This window comes from Aedes albopictus, chromosome 3, assembly GCF_035046485.1.
Source record: "Aedes albopictus strain Foshan chromosome 3, AalbF5, whole genome shotgun sequence".
Lineage (NCBI taxonomy): Eukaryota > Metazoa > Arthropoda > Insecta > Diptera > Culicidae > Aedes > Aedes albopictus.
Genome location: NC_085138.1, coordinates 202949990 through 202971077, shown reverse-complemented (window position 1 = coordinate 202971077; position 21088 = coordinate 202949990). Strand labels below are relative to the sequence as shown.

At 40.7% G+C, this 21088-nt stretch overlaps 1 protein-coding gene across 13 annotated transcripts in view; it reads right to left on the bottom strand.

Moving 5' to 3' along the window:
- The window catches only part of LOC109404983 (PDF receptor), a 140378-nt gene that overhangs the window by 1473 nt on the left and 117817 nt on the right, over positions 1–21088 (bottom strand). For all 13 annotated transcript variants that reach the window (XM_062858611.1, XM_062858606.1, XM_062858612.1 and 10 more), the window contains 3 exons: positions 13750–13819; positions 13417–13686; positions 13208–13353 (listed from right to left, as the gene is read on the bottom strand). In XM_062858611.1, the coding sequence (XP_062714595.1) occupies positions 13208–13353; positions 13417–13686; positions 13750–13819 (486 nt within the window). The remainder of the gene's footprint in view (positions 1–13207; positions 13354–13416; positions 13687–13749; positions 13820–21088) is intronic.

The following is a 21088-nucleotide window of genomic DNA, read 5'->3' as shown; positions in this document are numbered from 1 at the left end:
GTTACGCTGTGTTTTCAGCCCTGGGCGCTTACATCGACTCTAATAAGTATATGAAAGCAACGGTGGAAAGAAACGGTGGATAGAATCGCAAGTGTGCGACGAGAGAAATTGAATAGAAATTGAAAATTAACAGAGGGCCATAAGTGAACAACACAATCACAACGACGACCCCTTTGCACAACGTCCTGGTTTTGAACGGCTAGGTACTAGTAGTTTAATCACAGAGAAACAGACGTCACACTGCACTTGCCTCCCATCGATCACCTTTTTAACGGTTGATTCAAATATTCAGTAGTTGGTCAATTGACCCCTCGCAGCGCTATCGTTTTTGCTCCTGTTTGACGTTTGCTCACTACCGCCACCTAGTGGTGGTCCGGCCAATAACAATACGATTAGCATTGGGCGTTTGTGATTTTGAAACGATGTTTTTCAATAAAAATTGTTCTAAGTGTTACGTCTGTTTCTCTGTGGTTTAATGATGACTACAGTCCAGATTCGCTGGTTGGGTCACGACTGCGCCCTGATTAGCGAATCGTGTTCGTTCGTTGGGGCAACTGACAACTGATCAAAACACACGCAAGTGACGAGAAATACGTCACGGAACACTTGTAACAGGTACGCCAAGCGTCCGTTACTTTGTATGTAAATATGATTAATAAATGTAAATAACTTTGTAAATATTTTATTTGTTCAAAACCCAATAATTGAATTCACAACAACACTTGTTTATTAAATTGAATTACTACTGTAGAATGTAAATATATCAATGAAAGTTGGAATGCGCCTAACCATTATGCAATAGGTTGGACACTCGGTAACGCACCGCGAATTAGAAGGTCAAGAAGTAGGGAAATGATTAACGATACCGAACATAAGAGTTCGTAACAAATCCGAAGGTCAAGTTCAGTTCGTGTCCTTGGGTTGGATGGGGGAATGGGAAAGCTAGATCTAATGGAACTGGCAAAAGCGAGATGCAGTCAATCCTTAAGAAATAATTAACGACTCTTTCGTAATTGTTCGGGGTTGATGTGTTTCCGGTTAATTTAGGTTCTTAGCTTTCCTATCTGAGGACCAACGTAGACTCTGTCATTTGCCCGGAGACTCGAAAAAGTGTTGGAAGTGTGGCTCTGCCTGTGATCGCGGAAATCGAAGTAGTGTTTGACTTAGAGAAGATCTTTCACGGTTAATTAATTGTGCTTCAATTTCAGTAGCTAAAACCCAAAGTCAGTTGACTACCAATAGGATAATAAATTGTGTGAGCTAGTTAGAAACTCAAGAAAGGTAATAAATTGATTCTGTGCGTGCAAAGTGCGTGTCCTCATATTCCGATGTCGTACAGCCGTACGACGGCTTTCTATATTCAGTTTAGATTTCGCCAACCGCCATCATCCCAGCCACATTGCTCCATCGAGATTTCTGGTGTGCAAATTGGCTGACCACCGTCACCACGGTCAGTCGGGCCAACCGTCATCAACGTGCCCAGCGAGCCGATCCACGGGGAGTGGGTCCGCATTTACCTTTCGAGGTTCGATTCCGCCGTGCTAGGTGCCAGCCCTTAGCCCTAGTAGCGTGCAAAGCGAGGAGGAGAAGTTTGACGCCCCCCACCGTGTGAACCACCTGATCGACTACCAGGACACCATGTGATCGAGGAGGCGAACGATCGACCACGTTTCCCGTATCACCAAAAACAGGCGCCTGTAAGTACAAATAGAGCTCTATATTTCTTTTTTGTCCGTGTGCACATGCGACCGACGATCAAATCGATTCGTCAATGAACGACCGGCTGTGATTTTGCGGCGTTCTGAAATTTGCCTGTCGGCGAGAGATTTTTGCTAGCGTTTTGTTTTTGGAAGACAATAGATGGCTGCAGATAAAGCGGAGTGAGACACGCACAGAATAGGATAGGGAATAGGATAAGAATTGAATTCGAAATGCGACATGAAATAAATCTTGTGAACTAAAGTATCGCTGTTGAGATTAGTAGAATAATAAATTATCCCTTAGATTCCCTTCCGGAATTTGAAGCATGGTTATTAATTTCATGAAAGATTTCACTGCGCGCGCTTAGATTTGAATTTTGAATGGAGTGAAGTTTTCTATGAAGGTTGGACAGATTTCCAGATCGGTTTCGGTTTTTGGTTTGAGTGATGGGTAAACTTCCGATGATGAGATGTGAAAGCTTTCCGGAAACATTTCATAACCGTTTCAATTAGGGGAGAGTCGTTAGTTATGGTATTTCGAAGAGATTGTCATCTGTAAGACTAATGTGGGTGAAATTGGGGACAGCCGAACCGTTTTCTTATCCTTTCCAAGGATCGAACTGAACCTACCTGAGGTTAGGTCTCATACCGGGCAATCGAACGTGCGAATGGTCCTCAATAGAGGTGGCGCATAAGCCATTCGTTATACAACGGAATGCGGCTCGGTAGTCCCATGCGTGTTCTTTTGGAGTGTTAGTCCCTTATTACGGAGTAGACCGCCAGTCGTTCCCAAACGACTTTTTGGCGTGCTACATTTTGGCGCCCAACGGCATTGCCGTCAGCAAGGTCATTTTTGGCGGGAATGTAGAGAATCTAAAACTACATTCTGTTATGTATGTGGAAACCCTGGCAAAATTTCATCGACGTGCGATAAACATCCACGCCGAACTGCACCAGTTCAGGTGTCAGAGACAACACAGAACTCGGGAAACTAAGGAAGGAATGCAGCAAAGGGAACTCTAGCATTCCAACCTGTCAACCCGTTCCCTCTCCTAATTCGATTCCATACACAGACCCTTTGGAAAGTTTGTTAGAAATCAGAATACAGACTAATCGATGCCCACATATCAGAGTTAGGATCTTCGACGAAGAAATTGAGTCCTTGTTAGATTCTGGAGCTAGCATTAGCGTAACCAATTCTAAGCAGCTCATTGAAAGCCACGGGTTAAAAATATTGGCTTCTCCTATCAGAATTTGCACAGCTGACAAAACTCCATACTCCTGCGTCGGTTATGCGAACGTCCCAATTACCTTCAAGGAAGTTACGAGGGTAGTTGCGGTGGTCATAGTACCGGAAATAACTAGAAAACTGATTTTAGGCGTTAACTTTTGGGAAGCTTTTAAGATTAAACCCATGATGATTGGAACGAACGGTTTAGAAGAGGTCGCGGAATTGAGCATAACTGAGGACTCGTTTCCCTCCGATTCGTTTCACTTCTTCGTTCATCCAATTGACACGTTACCAATAGTAGGAAATACAATACCGGATGAGTCATTAGACATACCGGGATTAGACCTACCTGGGGCGTCCGTAACTACGCCCGAAACGGTAGAAACCGAACATGATCTAAACCCACAGGAGCGTCATGAGCTAGAAACCATAGTGAGGCAGTTTCCATGCACAACAGATAACTTTTTAGGTCGTACAACCTTATTGCAACACGAAATCGTATTGCGAGAGGATGCCAAACCGAGACGCCAGCCAGTCTACAAATGTTCGCCATCTATCCAAGCTGAAATGGACAGGGAGATAGAACGGTATAAAAAACTAGACGCTATAGAAGAGTGCTCCAGTGAGTGGGCCAACCCTCTAGTTCCGGTTCGTAAAGCGAACGGAAAGCTTAGAGTGTGTCTGGATTCTCGTAGGATAAATGCATTGACAAAGAAAGATTCATACCCGATGCGTGACATGAGGGGAATTTTTCATCGTTTAGGCAGCGCTAGATATTTCTCGGTTATAGATCTCAAAGATGCGTATTTCCAGATTCCTCTCAAAGAGGAATCGCGTGATTTTACAGCATTTAGAACTTCGAAAGGTCTATATCGTTTCAAAGTTTGCCCGTTCGGACTCACGAATGCTCCGTTTAGCATGTGTCGATTGATGGACAAAGTTATAGGGTTCGATTTAGAGCCCTATGTTTTTGTCTATCTAGATGACATAGTTGTGGCAACAAAAACGCTTTCCGAACATTTAAGACTCTTGAAACTGGTGGCAGAATGTTTGAGCTATGCAACCTCTTAGAGGCAACCATGCATTTTAGAATGCTCCAAAATACATGTTTGGCATCAATTCTCACTCCTTGATAGGGCTGAGATGGTAGGAATCAAGCTATGGTACCTTTTCTTATAAGGACACTATACACTACCATTAGTGCACTAAAATCCACACTGTGGCATAGTGAACCATCTCCTCGTATATCGAGTCGAGTTTCTTGGATGTAAAGCTATGTATACTCACAGAGTGGACCAAGCAGTTAAACCCTGCACGAAAATATAACCGGCCATTCTTGAAGTGCTCCTCTATGAGTTGAGCCGTCCCACAAAAACTTTTTAACTACTGGTGACGAACTTCAAGAATGTGCATGGACAATAAGAAGACTTCTCTGAAGAATAAGAGTAGGAGTAGTCGAAGAAAGCAGTAAATTCTCCAACATAAAGCTATGAACCATTTGCGACAATGAGATGATCACGAAAACCCTGGCGAGGAAACGGATTTACCGGATTGGACCATAATTGACGAAGGTGAAGGTAGTCCTGCCTAACCTGATACGTTCCTAATGTTAGTAATTAGTCATCCTACACTTATATAAGGTTAGTTCTTATGATTAGGATTAGTAGCTTATCTGAGTATCATACCCGTTTTTGTAAATATGTCGATTTTGAATTGAATTCCTTGCTGAAATTGTATATACGTCATCATTTCGTCCGTCCTTCTTCCGTTTTAAAGATGTTTCCCTTGTAGATAGTAGTGTGTAGTCTTCTTCTTGATATATTCTTCACCGTCAGGTCGTTTTTCATGGTCGGTGTATGGAACTGATTCGTTCTGGCATCGCAATTTCTTCGGTTGATAGGCAGTACACAAGTTTCGTCCAAATCATAATTCATTGATCCAGTTCATAGCACTTCATCTGTATCGTCATATTTCCTTCCATTCGTACAATAGCCCGGTCCTTGTTTACATTCACTTCAGCAGACAAATATGATTTCAGCAGCAGTCAGTAGAACAGGTTTTCCTTTACAAATCCCACGTCGCAGCTCCTAAAAAAATAAATCACAAAGCAATTAATTCTTTTTCACGAGGAAGCATTTCAAATACTCCCCCCGTAATACACAAATCACCAAATATTCGTGAATAATTCACGAAATTTTGAGGAATTTTCCTGCAGCTCGCGGTTTTCACGCACGTTTGTTTTCACTTTATGTTGATTTTGTTCAGTTTGACAGCTCGGCTCGAACCGGTTCTCGCGCGGTGCGTTTAGTACTTGTACCGGTGTGAAGGTAGTGTGAAGCTACTGTGAAGTTTATTCGAGGGGTAAGTGGTGGGTTTAGTTCTTTTCAAATTTCGCTTTATCAGATTTATATCTGGTGTAGAAGTTTGATTAAGATGTAGTGCTTACGTTTTACGAAGGAAGTGGACAATTTTGCCTGAAGGGAAGCTTCGGGGTGGGCCAGTTCCTTGTAAAATAGTTCGTTGCGGTAAATTCAGTGAATGGATCGGTGCTCAACGCAATGATTGGGGTAGATCCAGAATCTGAATGAGCCTGTTTTGGGGTTTTTTGGGATATTACGTGTTTTCATGCAGTTTGTAGAAAACTGTTTTGAAGACATATTCTGGAATGTTGTATGGAAGATTTTCTGGTAGGGGTGCGTAGTACATAGCGTACCGTTCGAAACCGTTGGGTATGAGTGTCAGTATTTTTTTTGCCAATTAGTTCTGTTCATTGTTGTGAATATCCGAGGTTGTTTATAAATGTGGTATGTTTCGTGATTGATGTTAGTAGTAGTAGCATTTGCTGGAGACCGGAGTCGAAAGACGCTGATGGTCAGTAGTAGGCACGTTCATTGTTTTTCGTGTGCTATAGATTGAGGAGGAGTCAGCTCTCGTAGTTGATGATGATATCGTATGACCCCGAATGCGAACATACTTTCAAAAATTTAGATACTTACCTAGCTTGTGTAGATATTAATTAAATTTTCACTACGAAAATTTAGTTAAATCAATTTAACTAAATTTTCGTAATTAAGCATGGAGTGATGTAACAGGTACGCCAAGCGTCCGTTACTTTGTATGTAAATATGATTAATAAATGTAAATAACTTTGTAAATATTTTATTTGTTCAAAACCCAATAATTGAATTCACAACAACACTTGTTTATTAAATTGAATTACTACTGTAGAATGTAAATATATCAATGAAAGTTGGAATGCGCCTAACCATTATGCAATAGGTTGGACACTCGGTAACGCACCGCGAATTAGAAGGTCAAGAAGTAGGGAAATGATTAACGATACCGAACATAAGAGTTCGTAACAAATCCGAAGGTCAAGTTCAGTTCGTGTCCTTGGGTTGGATGGGGGAATGGGAAAGCTAGATCTAATGGAACTGGCAAAAGCGAGATGCAGTCAATCCTTAAGAAATAATTAACGACTCTTTCGTAATTGTTCGGGGTTGATGTGTTTCCGGTTAATTTAGGTTCTTAGCTTTCCTATCTGAGGACCAACGTAGACTCTGTCATTTGCCCGGAGACTCGAAAAAGTGTTGGAAGTGTGGCTCTGCCTGTGATCGCGGAAATCGAAGTAGTGTTTGACTTAGAGAAGATCTTTCACGGTTAATTAATTGTGCTTCAATTTCAGTAGCTAAAACCCAAAGTCAGTTGACTACCAATAGGATAATAAATTGTGTGAGCTAGTTAGAAACTCAAGAAAGGTAATAAATTGATTCTGTGCGTGCAAAGTGCGTGTCCTCATATTCCGATGTCGTACAGCCGTACGACGGCTTTCTATATTCAGTTTAGATTTCGCCAACCGCCATCATCCCAGCCACATTGCTCCATCGAGATTTCTGGTGTGCAAATTGGCTGACCACCGTCACCACGGTCAGTCGGGCCAACCGTCATCAACGTGCCCAGCGAGCCGATCCACGGGGAGTGGGTCCGCATTTACCTTTCGAGGTTCGATTCCGCCGTGCTAGGTGCCAGCCCTTAGCCCTAGTAGCGTGCAAAGCGAGGAGGAGAAGTTTGACGCCCCCCACCGTGTGAACCACCTGATCGACTACCAGGACACCATGTGATCGAGGAGGCGAACGATCGACCACGTTTCCCGTATCACCAAAAACAGGCGCCTGTAAGTACAAATAGAGCTCTATATTTCTTTTTTGTCCGTGTGCACATGCGACCGACGATCAAATCGATTCGTCAATGAACGACCGGCTGTGATTTTGCGGCGTTCTGAAATTTGCCTGTCGGCGAGAGATTTTTGCTAGCGTTTTGTTTTTGGAAGACAATAGATGGCTGCAGATAAAGCGGAGTGAGACACGCACAGAATAGGATAGGGAATAGGATAAGAATTGAATTCGAAATGCGACATGAAATAAATCTTGTGAACTAAAGTATCGCTGTTGAGATTAGTAGAATAATAAATTATCCCTTAGATTCCCTTCCGGAATTTGAAGCATGGTTATTAATTTCATGAAAGATTTCACTGCGCGCGCTTAGATTTGAATTTTGAATGGAGTGAAGTTTTCTATGAAGGTTGGACAGATTTCCAGATCGGTTTCGGTTTTTGGTTTGAGTGATGGGTAAACTTCCGATGATGAGATGTGAAAGCTTTCCGGAAACATTTCATAACCGTTTCAATTAGGGGAGAGTCGTTAGTTATGGTATTTCGAAGAGATTGTCATCTGTAAGACTAATGTGGGTGAAATTGGGGACAGCCGAACCGTTTTCTTATCCTTTCCAAGGATCGAACTGAACCTACCTGAGGTTAGGTCTCATACCGGGCAATCGAACGTGCGAATGGTCCTCAATAGAGGTGGCGCATAAGCCATTCGTTATACAACGGAATGCGGCTCGGTAGTCCCATGCGTGTTCTTTTGGAGTGTTAGTCCCTTATTACGGAGTAGACCGCCAGTCGTTCCCAAACGACTTTTTGGCGTGCTACACACTCACATACTTGCGCAAACGTTCTGTATACAGGAGCTGTGATGCGACGGCGGTCAGACGTCAAACTCGTTTTGACATCTATTTTGACATTGACAGTGCTTTTTAGTTGGGTTTTGCCCCAACCAGTGAACATTCAACCATCGAGACAGCCCATCTAACGAGCTCTCAACGAACGAATCGTCACTGTACTAGCCCTAGACAGGCTAGTCTAGTGGGAAGGAGTTGGTTGGTTCATTCAAATTAAAAAAAAATGTATGAATAAAAGTCACTCATGTGATCAAATTGCACGGATTTATCCACCTCCGCGATAATGATTTCACTGCATAGGGAAGTGGAACCAATTCAGCAGGGCTCCTATTTTGGGCACTTTTCTGCTATAATTCAGCCAATTTTGAACCAATTGACACAATTTTTGGAACGAGGTGAGATACGTAGAGTATCTAACCACAGACAAACAGACGTATCACTTAGAACAAAATGCGATAAAAATCATTGTCATGCAAACATAATCGCCCAATGCTAATTATGGTGTGGTACGCAAACCCACTGAGTAGATGGCGGTAGTGAGCAAACGTCAAACAGGAGCAAAAGCGATGCGAGCGCCATGAGCGAGCGATTTGCAAACTACGGAATATTTAAATAATCCGTTAAAAAGGGAAACGATGAGAAGTGAGTAGAATGAGACGTCTGTTTGTCTGTGATCTAACCGTGTACAAAATTTCAAGTCAATTGTTTTCGAATTGACTTAGTAAAAGCGTAAAGTGCCCAAAAAACCGGCTTCTGCCCAAGTGGCTCGCTACCCTATAAAAATAAAAGTCTCTCACTGCAGTGCTCACGATAATTCTCTTTCTCTCCATGCAGGTACAATTCAGGGATAAACAAATCATCAAAAACTTCACTCTGTCTGCGAGTCACAATCACGTCTCCACCGATGTACGAAATTATTTTTTGATGTTTAGTGTTACCGAATTTGCATATAATATACTTGTTTCCATGGCCATCTAGATAACACGGCACCGTTCAGAAGTCATCCGGGTGAAAACGTTGATTGGTGCAGTCTGAGCAATCATTTTGTTTTGTGAGAGCAAACGATTTGTGAGTGAGCGCTATTTGGAGAGAGCATACTTTTATCACGCAAGGGAACCGGAGTGAGAGCCTTTTTAATCGTCTATGGGTGCAAGGAAAATTTCACAGGCTGCTGTGGACTAATGTCGGCCACGCCTTTCGTCCCGTTAAATCGTAGCGAGATCTTGAAGTACGACTTCAACATGTATCCTGGTTAAACATCTAACTGGGTGATAGTAGGTGCAGATTAACGCTCCTAATCAGGGTTGATCCGGCTCTGAGTTCAACCTCCATAAGAGGTCAACCTTCGAGTTGCCTGCTTGCTTGCATACGTAACCACTAGGATCACAGACGACTACGTTTATTGGCAGGGAAGAATAGCAGCTTTCAGGCAGTCCCATATAGCATGAAATGCAATAAGAGAAGTAAGGCCGGAAGCTGTGTACCTCTAGCGGCCAGCTAGATGATGCAACCACAACCGGAACAAACTACGACAAATCGGGTACAGGCTAAGGACTACAAGCAAAGCCCATTCCGTAAGTTGGTAAAGAGCGTGATCTTTTGGCTGAAAAACGTACCCAAGCCACACATATGCCATATAAGAGTTACGACAGCGCAGTAAGTTTTGGTTGTATAGAAGTTTGTTTGACGTAATTCTTTTACAGAATTACGTCAAATCAATATCTATAAAACAAAACTTGCGCTGCCGTACATAACTCTTATGTTACACGTGTGTTGCTTGGGTAATACCGAAGACCACTTTATCAAGAAGACTTGCAGCACTGCTTAAAATCTAGAGTCACTGTTAGCAGCGCCACCACGGATGAAGGTGGAACTTTTCATGATAGTAAATGTAAATATTCATACTCGCAGAAATACACTCTTAGACCGTTCGCAATGCTGTTTTATTTTGTATGGCGAGTTTTAAAATTTTAAAAACTCGCCATACAAAATAAAACGGCATTGCGAAAGGCTTTAGGCCTTGGACAGACTGGTGATATTCGTACCATGGTACAATTATCTTGAAATGAGTTTCATACTGATAAATTGTCTTCATTCAAGATAGCCTTGGAATATTTTTCTTGGCAATTTGCACCATGGTATGAACACCACCAGTGTGTCCCAGCACGGTGTGTTTATAGAGCAACTTTAAAACAAAAAAAAAATAAGTAAGTCTGAAATTTTGCCCAATGATACTTTGGGCCATTCCCTTCAATTTGCTGGGTCGGTGGAAAACATCCATCGGAGGGTCTAGAACAAAATTTTTTTTTAAGCTTTTTCATGCAAAAACTGTTAAAAGCGCATACTGTAAATTATTGCATCTCCTACAAATAGTCACAACTTTTTTGTCTTTGAAGATAGAACCATACAATTTTCAGGCGTTTCGAAGTAGTATGCGTAGATGACTGTGTGAAAATTTAATTAAAATATGTTGAATGGTTTTCAAATAATAGCAAAACTATCAAATGCATTGCAAAATACTAAGCTTAGTAGCAAAATTTCAACAATATATCTATATTTTTTATATAATAATACATGAAAAATATTTAATTCTAAGCACCTTGAGTCATTATGATGGCGGTACTGTTGATAACTTGTTTTTCAAATGATGAACAGATACATAGTCAAATACATGAAAGGAAAACACACACACTGTCATTATGTAGCTTTTCACTAAAGTATTAATTATTTATTTCAAGAACGTGGATTTGCGTATACATGTTCATTTTTTCCACTTTTTTAAAATGATTAAGGTCTTATCTAAGTATCAAATTGCAAGCGAAAGGCTTTAGGGGAGCGTGACGCAATAATTTGGATTACAAAAAAACTGTTTGTTATTTTTTTCTTGAAAATATTCTACTAGTAAATGACGCCCTAACAATGATCAATCACTCTTTCAAATTACACAGATAATATTTTTTGAGACATCATATGCAAATCGATAAGACTATTTAAATCATAGTTATCAAATTGTTTTTCCTAGGCTTTATGCTGAACAGCCTAATTTCCATGCTTAATGTAGAAACATTTTCAATAAGTACCGTAAACCGGGGTCAAATTGATCAGCGGGGTGACATTGATCACTCGGGTACTACATTGTAATTCCATACTAGGAACTCTTAAGCGTCGTAATGATCTTAAACTTTTTACGTCATCTGATTCGTAGATGTCAAGAGATGAGTGTAAACTTTAAGTTTTTTAGAAAAAATTAGTTTTGCCTTATTTTTCAAGGAATTTGCAATGTGTTTCTCATTTAGCTGAAATCATTGCTACCAAACAATCAATTGCTAATAGAACTTCCCGTCAATTCTTTGTTTTAACATTTTTGTGGAGCCTTAGTTGGGATGTTATGCAGCTAATCAGAACATGAAATAGTTATAAAAAGTTCATTTTATGAAGAAATAACCATTTATTGTGATAGAAATCAATTTTTTCAAATGAAATTGCCTATCTTTAGGCGTTTAAGGGGAAATTTCAAAATTTAATTTTGCATTTAAAGTATTAAATTCACTTGTTGTCAGATTTTAGACGCGTTATTCGGTTTTAGAAGAGCAAAATTAAGTGGTGAAGGAAATTTTCATTTCCAACCGATGCTTAATTGTGTACTGATCAATTTCGCCCCAAAGTGGCATTTCCAAAATTTTGATATTTGAAGTTATTTAACATAAAGTTTAAATTTGTTGAACAAAATTCTGTCACATGATTCCATGGAGGTCCGCTGGGTACTGGTTTTACAGAAATTCTTTTGGCAATATTTGAACAGGCACTGATGTTATCCGCAAAAGTTGTTTTAAAGTGATCAATTTGACCCCGGATTACGGTACTCCGTTCTTTCAACTATTCATTCAGTACTTATTATCAGTTATTTGTTAATAAATGGTGGCATAAGCAATAAGCATCATATTGCTATTAAATTCAAAGACGAACTAATGTTTAGGTCCAACAGCTATGTCAAATATCGTGGAATAATCCGGAAACTATGTTTAGTACCGTAAAGTTGCCCTTGATCGAATATTGCCCAACTGAATTCTGTTTTAAATCCAGTTCTCGTTATTGTGTCCTTCAAGACAATGGTTTAATGTAGACTCATACCCACAAGTTCAATGTTATTATGAGGTCTTTAACAGAGTTAACTTGTTTTCATTCTTTGACTAAGGTGCAATACTATTTAATTTTGAGCTTGTAAACATTAATTCCAAAATAATTTAGTTTCTGTACTTTTTCCTCGAAACAGAGATGTTTCCCAATCCTCGAGTGCTTTATTGACTTACCAAATAACATTCAAATATTTTTTTAGGGAAAGCCGACATGCTCAGCAATCATGATATTGTGCGTTTAGCACTAAATTGATTTCCGAAAAAACTTCATTGACTTCCGCTGCCTTTCCTATGCGTTAAACGTAACGTCGGAAGTAGTGCGCTGTACAGTAAATCTGTTCATCATTTGAAAAACATGTTTTCAACAGTACCGCCATCATAATGACTCAAGGAGCTTAGAATCAAATATTTTTCATGTATTATTATACAAAAAATATAGATATTTTGTTGAACTTTTGCTACTAAGCTTAGTATTTTGGAATGCGTTTGATAGTTTTGCTATTATTTGAAAACCATTCAACATATTTTAAAGAAATTTTCACACAGTCATCTACGCATACTACTTCGAACCGCCTGAAAATATTATGGATCTATCTTCAAAGACAAAAAAGTTGTGACTATTTGTAGGAGATGCAATAATTTACAATATGCGCTTTCAACAGTTTTTGCATGAAAAACCTTAAAAAAAAACTTTTGTTCTAGACCCCCCGATGGATGTTTTCCACCGACCCAACAAATTGAAGAAAATGGCCCAAAGTATCATTGGGCAAAATTTCAGACTTACTTATTTTTTTATTAAAATGTTGTTCTACACAACACACCGTGCCCAGGCCTTACATTTTTATACAAAAGTAACACCTTAGCTCAACAGGCGGCGGTGCTGTCAGTGACGCTTGTCGTTAGTATGGGAAAATAATAGAGTTCCATGTCTTTTTGATGAAGTAGTCTTCGGTAATTCGGTCTACCCGTGCTAGCAAGAAACAGGTAGATAAAAATGAGTGAGCGAGGGAAAATAGTGGCAGCAGTGGTTACATAGACGGGAACTAGGACGGGGATACCGAAGTTCGCTTCTCTCGGATCCTTGGTCCAATACTAACCTAAATTCATAAATAGGTACTGACCGTTTCAAATCTACTGCGTTGGGTGCTTCCGTTTCCGGAGCTGTTCCATAAGCTGCAGAAAACATTGAAGGCCTTCGGGCGGGCCAGTCGTGGTGACCCCTAATGGAGAGATATACGCTAAGGCTTTTCATGAGCGCTATTCGGACCTGAAATATTGAAAAAAAAAACAATAGAATAGTATCTAGCTATACTTTAAACCTCTGTCTTACCTCTCCGTTCAGAAAACAATACAGTAGGGCAATAAAAAATCCCTGGAACGATGTTAGGAAGTGCGTCACGTACGACCAAAGGGCAAACTCCAGCGCTGTTCTGTCCAACGGTGCCTCAGTCATGTTGAGTAAATTGGTTATACCTAATAATGGCACTAGAACAACAGCCGCACGAACTGCTTTCCGAACTTGCTCAACGTCGCTTGTGTGGCTTTGGCGCAACTTAACTATTAACACTCTTATGATATTTAGTAAAAATATGAAATTTAACTGTAATTAAAGTGGAAAATTAGATCATCTTATGGTTCAATTAGGAAAAGTATGTATACAAACCAGAACTACAGCTAATCTTGGACCTTCTAAAATCCAGTAATAAGGCGTCAGGTTGTATCCCCACCAGCATCTTTGGCATCACGAAAGGAAAGAGGTAGAAAATAAAGTATTTGAATTCAGTGTCGTTTAAAAGTTTAGATTATAAGTTGGACGCTACGTTGGACGTTGCATGGATGGTGTGAAAAAATAAAGATTAATCATTTTTTTTTTCATTCAGAACAGGTAGAACTCAGTCTTTCGGAGGAAGAAGCGCCAGCAGGAAGAACAAGATCGCAAGACGATGGACACACGGAACTTCTACGAGAAGCTGAATCGCTCGTGCAGAGGCTTTGTGCCACAGGCCGACATGTGCCGAGACAACCACGGGAATCATCTCATGAGTGAGCATGAGTGTTTTTCTTTTATCTCACTCACTCTCCTAAATAATGCGAAAGAGAAGGATGAAAGAGGGGGCACCGGGGACACCTCCACGAGATAGAGCAGGAGGTTGACGGGTTGAAAACAACAAAGCCGCTAGAGCAGATCAACTAGAAATAAACGAGCATCTAAACTACACAGCAAAAAAAAAAATGTGATATCACATTATTTTCGCTGCACATCAGTCGCGTCGTAAAAGTGATGTACAGAGTACATTCTTTTCACGTAGCAAATTAGCCGCCGCAGCTTGAAAGTGGGTCTAGCAATCGCTAGAACCGAATCGATAGATAAATCATATATAAGTAAAATATTGGCATGGATTCGTACACAGATCCGTTGATTGTGAGGCATATCCCTTAGCTCTCGGCTATTTCACCGAGTTAAAAGGAGAATGATGAATATGATACTGTTTCTAGGTATCTGCTGGAATGGGTTTATTGACACTTTCCGGTGCCAACAACGGTATACATGGTGAGTGTGATAATTGTTGGAAAACGATGCAACAGAGTGAAATTACGTTCGAAATTGGATACGTCGCCAGAAATTACGCGCCTGGATATTACAAAATTATTTGCTGTGTACGGTGGAGAAGTACTGGTGAGAGCACTACACTGGGACATTGTCAAGGAGGAGGAAGTATTGCCGGAGGAATGGATGGAAGATATCGTGTGTCCCATCTACAAAAAGGGCGACAAGTTGGATTGCGAGAACTAGAAATCCTCTACATAGAGATAAGCGGAAGTTACATATGTCGATTCGGCAACGCTGTTCATTTTGTTTACATCAGCTGCCAACACTTGCTGCAAAGCTAGATGTTCAAACTTTGTGCGTGACTTCGTAGTGGTTCAAGTTGTTTTGTTTACATTTTCTAATTATAATAGATTTTTTTTTCAAAATTTTGAAAAAAAAAAATAGCGGAGCAATCGATGAAATCTGAAATTTATTGTAAAGTGTTAAGCTAAACATATCGGCAGAACTGAAGCAAGAAGCAGCAATGAAAGTTTTTTCGAGAAGTGCAGCAACAAAAGTTTCGTCATAAGCTTGAGCTTTTGAAAGCAGAATTAATTATTGCGGAGATTCCACCTGTTTAGACTCCTGCGCAAAAATTTGTTGCGTGGATTTCTCTTGCGTGGGCCCACAGATATAAAACCAGACTGCGTCCTGGTGAATATTTTACGCTGTGTTGTTAGGTACACAATTGGTGATCGTTTTGCATTGTAAACAAATATTTATAACGCACCTACGCTGAAAATGAGCCTAATCATTGATTTGCGCCGGAATCCATAAATCTTCACAACGGGCAATAAATTCTATCTTTTTACTAAACTTACATATACCGTCAATTTCTCGATATTAAAAATAAATCATTTTAATTTATTTAACTCGGATTGCAATACCGTTCAATCGACGCCTTCTTACGAACGATCAGCCTGTTCATTTGGCTCACACTTTGACAGTTCTTTCTGCACGATTGGCTTACAATGGCCGCCTCCGCAGATCTCTATAATGTAGGATTACTAGCGAGAACTATCGCGTGATCACACTACTGAGCGCTGCCTACAAAATAATCATTCAAATTTTATGCCGCCGTCTATCACCGGTTTCAAGAGAGTGGAGCAATATCAGACTGGATTCATAGGTGAATGCGCTACAACGGACCAGATGTTCGCCATCCGCCAGGTGTTGCAGAAATGCTGCGGATACAACGTGCCCACACATCACAGTGTTTTGATTTTGTCAAGACTGAGAAGTCACAAAACATCAGATGATTGTAATCGCACTTTGTTCCAAGTGATACGTTTGTTTGTCTGGGTAATTGGTGTAAAATAATAATAAGTAATCCTGGGCGCCCATTAAAAACACCACCCCCGGCGAAGACTGGCGCTCGAGCCTAGCTATTTAGCACTGTAGTTGGAGGAAATGCCAATGCAGAACCCGTAGCTTCCGGGAAGGTAAGCCCAGCTCCCTGGGTTAGTGGGTTGGTGTCAGGCCCTGCGAGCCAGCCGTAAAAAAGACTAGCACCGGAAAATCAACAAGAGAAGAATGCGAACCGATACCAATGGCGACGACCACAGCGACGAAAAGGGACTTGAGATTGGAAGCTCGGTACGCGGAACTGCAGATCTCTCAACTTCATCGGGAGCACCCGCATACTCGCCGATATACTGAAGGACCGCGGGTTCTGCATCGTAGCGCTGCAGGAGGTGTGTTGGACAGGATCCATGGTGCGAACGTTTAGAGGTAATCATACCATCTACCAGAGTTGCGGCAACACACGTGAGCTGGGAACAGCTTTTATAGTGATGGGCGACATGCAGAGGCGCGTGATCGGTTGGTGGCCGATCGACGAAAGAATGTGCAGGTTGAGGATCAAGGGCCGATTCTTCAACATTAGCATAGTAAACGTGCACAGCCCACACTCCGGAAGCACTGATGATGACAAAGACGCATTTTAAGCGCAGCTCGAACGTGAGTACGACCGCTGCACAAACCACGACGTCCAGTTCATACCCGAGCAGAGGGGAATATCAAATTAATAACTACGAAATCACAAAACCTGTATTTATATCTTGTTTTGTTATTATTGAATTATCAAGGCATTACGTTTCCATAACATGTTTTGTTGGACAATCTTATTTTGTTATGACCAAGCAATTGGTATGCAGCCCTTAAATAACATTTCAATATTACATTCTGTTGTGGAACAAGTTTGGTTATTATTGTATTATTGAGAGTGCACAAATTGGGTTGAAATTGAAACTCCATACATTTTGAATGGGATGAAAAACTGGTGAAAAATTTCAAAGCTTATTTACTCGAAAGTGGGTTTTTGTAACTTACACCCCTTTGCTTCTAAGCTCCTCTATTCTAAAATCGGCGTTGTTGGAGTTAGCGTATTGAAAATATAAGGTCTCTCGTGAAACATGCTTCGTAATTACACTGTTGAAAACGCTTTGACATCCACGTGCAGCACAACAGAACATGTGCTCGATGAACAAATTGAGATTTGAATTATGAAAATGCTACGGTCAACCTTGGCTTGGTCAGCCAAAGCAAAATCAAGAAATTGACATTTATGCTTCGTAATGATTACTTTGAAGTCAATACTTTGGGCCTAGGCTGGGCAGATATGCTATTGGTGATTTGATGGTGCATGAAGAAGAAGAAGAGCGATGGTGTTTTGAAAAATCCTATCCCTACCACACAGGAGAAGATTTTAAAATGCCTCTATAAAATCTAAAACAAAATCTAATTAAAAACGGTTTGATGTACGGTGTAAGACTTTGGACGGACTACATATTGAACGTATAAATTTAAATTTATCATTTTTTTCTTGGTAAGGTACTTAATTTGTTTGGGTTTTTAAAATTAAGAATAATATATTGATTTTTTTGGTTTTATTCGAAAGAGCACCTTTTTTTTAAGCCAGTACATATGATTTTTATCAGATTTTTTAAACTTTATTTTGAAACCTAAATTCAATTACAAAAAGATTTTTTGAAATCACCTTTTGACAGCTGGGCAACTGCTTGACAGCTCCGCCCAGTACGAAATGAGGTGATTCAACAAATCGCTCCCATACAAACTTTAAATCGATTTTTAAATAGGTTCCCGGGCACCAAAGTTCATGAAAATTTGGATTTCGGCTCAGTTTGGCATGTAGATTGTGAATATGGAATTATCTCAACACCACTAAAGAAGCCAATTGCAGCTGGTCTATGGAAAATTCCACGTGTATGGCAATCCGGGTTTTTTTTCTTAACTCACGATGACCAGATCGGTTCAGTCGGATTTGTTCTTGATGGAAAAAATAAATCTGGATCAAATGAGATTAATATTGTCAAAATCGGAGAAAATTTATCGCAGATATAACCATTACATAGTTTACCTTCTTTATTTTATTGTCTGCTGTTTCATATTATGAAGTAAAAAATAAAGGCATTGCAACTTCTAGAAATTTCATCAGACTCTTCCGTATTTTTTATTTTATTCATTGCTATAATTTGAGTTTTGGGTAAATATAGCATCATAGCTATTGATATGTTTATCTTCGTATTAATTTCCTTCTTTCAATATCCCAGTCCCGTTACGGTGCCAAATTCCTATCACTTTTCTACGATTCCCAATTCTTATAGGTTAAGTAAAATTTTAGTTTCAAAAAGCGATACATCTGCAAATGAGTTGTTTTTTATCTCAAAATTGAGTAAACTTAGTTGAATTTATATGTCATTTTAACAGTACTGCTATTCTAACCTCTAATTATAACGTCAAAAAGTACCGAACAGACTATGTATTATGAAGTAATGAATGTTAGTGAGAGTGGAGATAGCAAATATGGTACCTACTAAATAATTCTAATCAATAAAAATGTCAACTATACAGACAATTCTGCTCAATTGATGATTGCATTTGTCTATTATAACTTTTTTCTTTCGATCTATTATTATTCGATCATATATTGTTTGACATTATGTCATAAATATCTTTTTTCATTACTAAAAATAATCTAAAACAGAATAAAACAAAACAGCATCTGCAGAAGTAATCATATCGGCATATGATATAATTACCTTTTACCTTCGCTCACGTAGGTACGTGTATAATCGCCGTTCTCACAACGCGAACAAAACAAAAAATAAAAAAAAATCATCTCCGTCTGGAAAGAATCTTTGTCGCCGCCAAAATGCACCCCATGACGAAGCTCAATCATAAATAGTCGACTAGCAACTTTTTCGTCGTTCTCTTTGTTCCGAAACCGCCGACGACGGGCCATGCGAACGCCACCACTGTTATTATTAGTGTTACAGTGCACATGTCTGCGCACCGCGCTGTTGGTAAGAGAGAGAGGTTCATTGTTTGATCTTGCATTCAAATCTCTGTCTATTTTTGTCCTGCGACTGGCAAACATGAAATGGGGGGATGGGGAAACTGGCAATACGTAGAACCAGTAAAGCTTCTATCGTCCTTCACTTCAAGTGCTGTGATAGCCTCATTGGTAAAGGCGACTGAAAATTTACGATAGCAGGATTGGAGGTTCAAATCCCGTCCATGTTTGTAAGTTTTATAATGAATTCGAAATTTTTTTTATGTGATCTATTATTTTCTAAAAATAGAAAAACACACTTAAAATAATTACCCAAAAATGAGTAAAAAAGTTAGTTTTTACCCTAATTTTGCTTTCGGAATGTTATCAATAACTCTTTAATATCAAAATTTGGTATTGAAATATTTCCCAAATCCACTGTTATTAAGTTGTTATTGCCACTAACAAAACATGTTATTAAATTGATTTTTCAGGAACAAATTTTTGTTATGTGACTTGTTATTTTGCCGCTTATGACAGACAAGTTTATAACTCAATATGTTATGTTAATAACATGAAAATTACTAATTCCATTATGCAGTTATTTTGCCAAAATAACGCATTTTGTTATGCTGTTGTTATTCTCTTCTGCTCGGGTAGGGGATCTAAACGCTCAGGTAGGCCAGGAGGAGGAATTCAGACCGACGATTGGAAAGTTCAGCGCCCACCAGCTGACGAACGAAAATGGCCTACGCCTCATCGATTTCGCCGCCTCCAAGAGCATGGCCATTCGTAACACCTTCTTCCAGCACAGCCTCCCGTATCGTTACACCTGGAGATCACCACAACAAACGGAATCGCAAATCGACCACGTTCTGATTGATGGACGGCACTTCTCCGACATTATCGACGTCAGGAGCTATCGTGGCGCTAATATCGACTCTGATCACTACCTGGTGATGGTTAAACTGCGCCCAAAACTCTCCGTTATTAACAACGTACATTACCGGCGGCCGCCTCGGTACGATCTAGAGCGACTGAAGCAACCGAATGTCGCCACTGCATACGCGCAGAATCTCGAGGCAGCGTTGCCGGACGAGGGTGTGCTCGATGTGGCCCCTCTAGAGGACTGCTGGAGTACAGTCAAAGCAGCCATCAACAACGCAGCCGAGAGCACTATCGGGTACGTAGAACGGAGTCGACGAAACGGTTGGTTCGACGAGGAGTGCAGAGCGGTTCTGGAGGAGAAGGATGCAGCGCGGGCGGTAATGCTGCAGCATGGAACCCGACAGAAGCGGAAGCAGCAGACTCGTCTCTTCCGGGAGAAAAAGCGCCGCCTGGAAGAAGCGGAGTGCGAGGAAATGGAACTGCTGTGCCGTTCACAGGAAACACGCAAGTTCTATCAGAAGCTCAACACATCCCGTAAAGGCTACGGGCCGCAAGTCGAAATCTGCAGGGATAAGGACGAGAGCCTCCTGACGGAAAAACGTGAGGTGATCGAAAGGTGGAAGCAGCACTTCGACGAGCACCTGAATGGCGAAGAGAATGTAGGCACGGAGGACCAAGGCAGCGGAGGAAATGACTATGTTGGCGCAACAGAGGACGAGAACGAACCAACTCCCACGCTGAGGGAAGTTAAGGAGGCCATCCACCAGCTAAAAAACAACAAAGCGGCTGGTAAGGACGGTATCGCAGCAGAACTCATCAAGATGGGCCCGGAAAAGTTGGCCACCTGTCTACACCAGTTAGTAGTCAAGATGTTGGAAACCGAACAGCTACCGGAGGAGTGGAAGGAAGGGATAATCTGTGAACTATCCAGTTCATTTCAATCTCGACGGGGACTACGACAAGGTGATGGACTTTCCTGCCTACTATTCAACATCGCCCTGGAAGGTGTTCTGCGACGAGCCGGGCTCAACAGCCGGGGTACGATCTTCACGAAATCCAGCCAATTTGTCTGTTTTGCGGATGATATGGATATTATTGCTAGAACATTTGGAACGGTGGCAGAACAGTACACCCGCCTGAAACGTGAAGCAGCAAAGGTCGGACTGGTGGTGAATGCGGCTAAGACAAAGTACATGCTGGTAGGTTGGACTGAGCGAGACAGGACAAGCC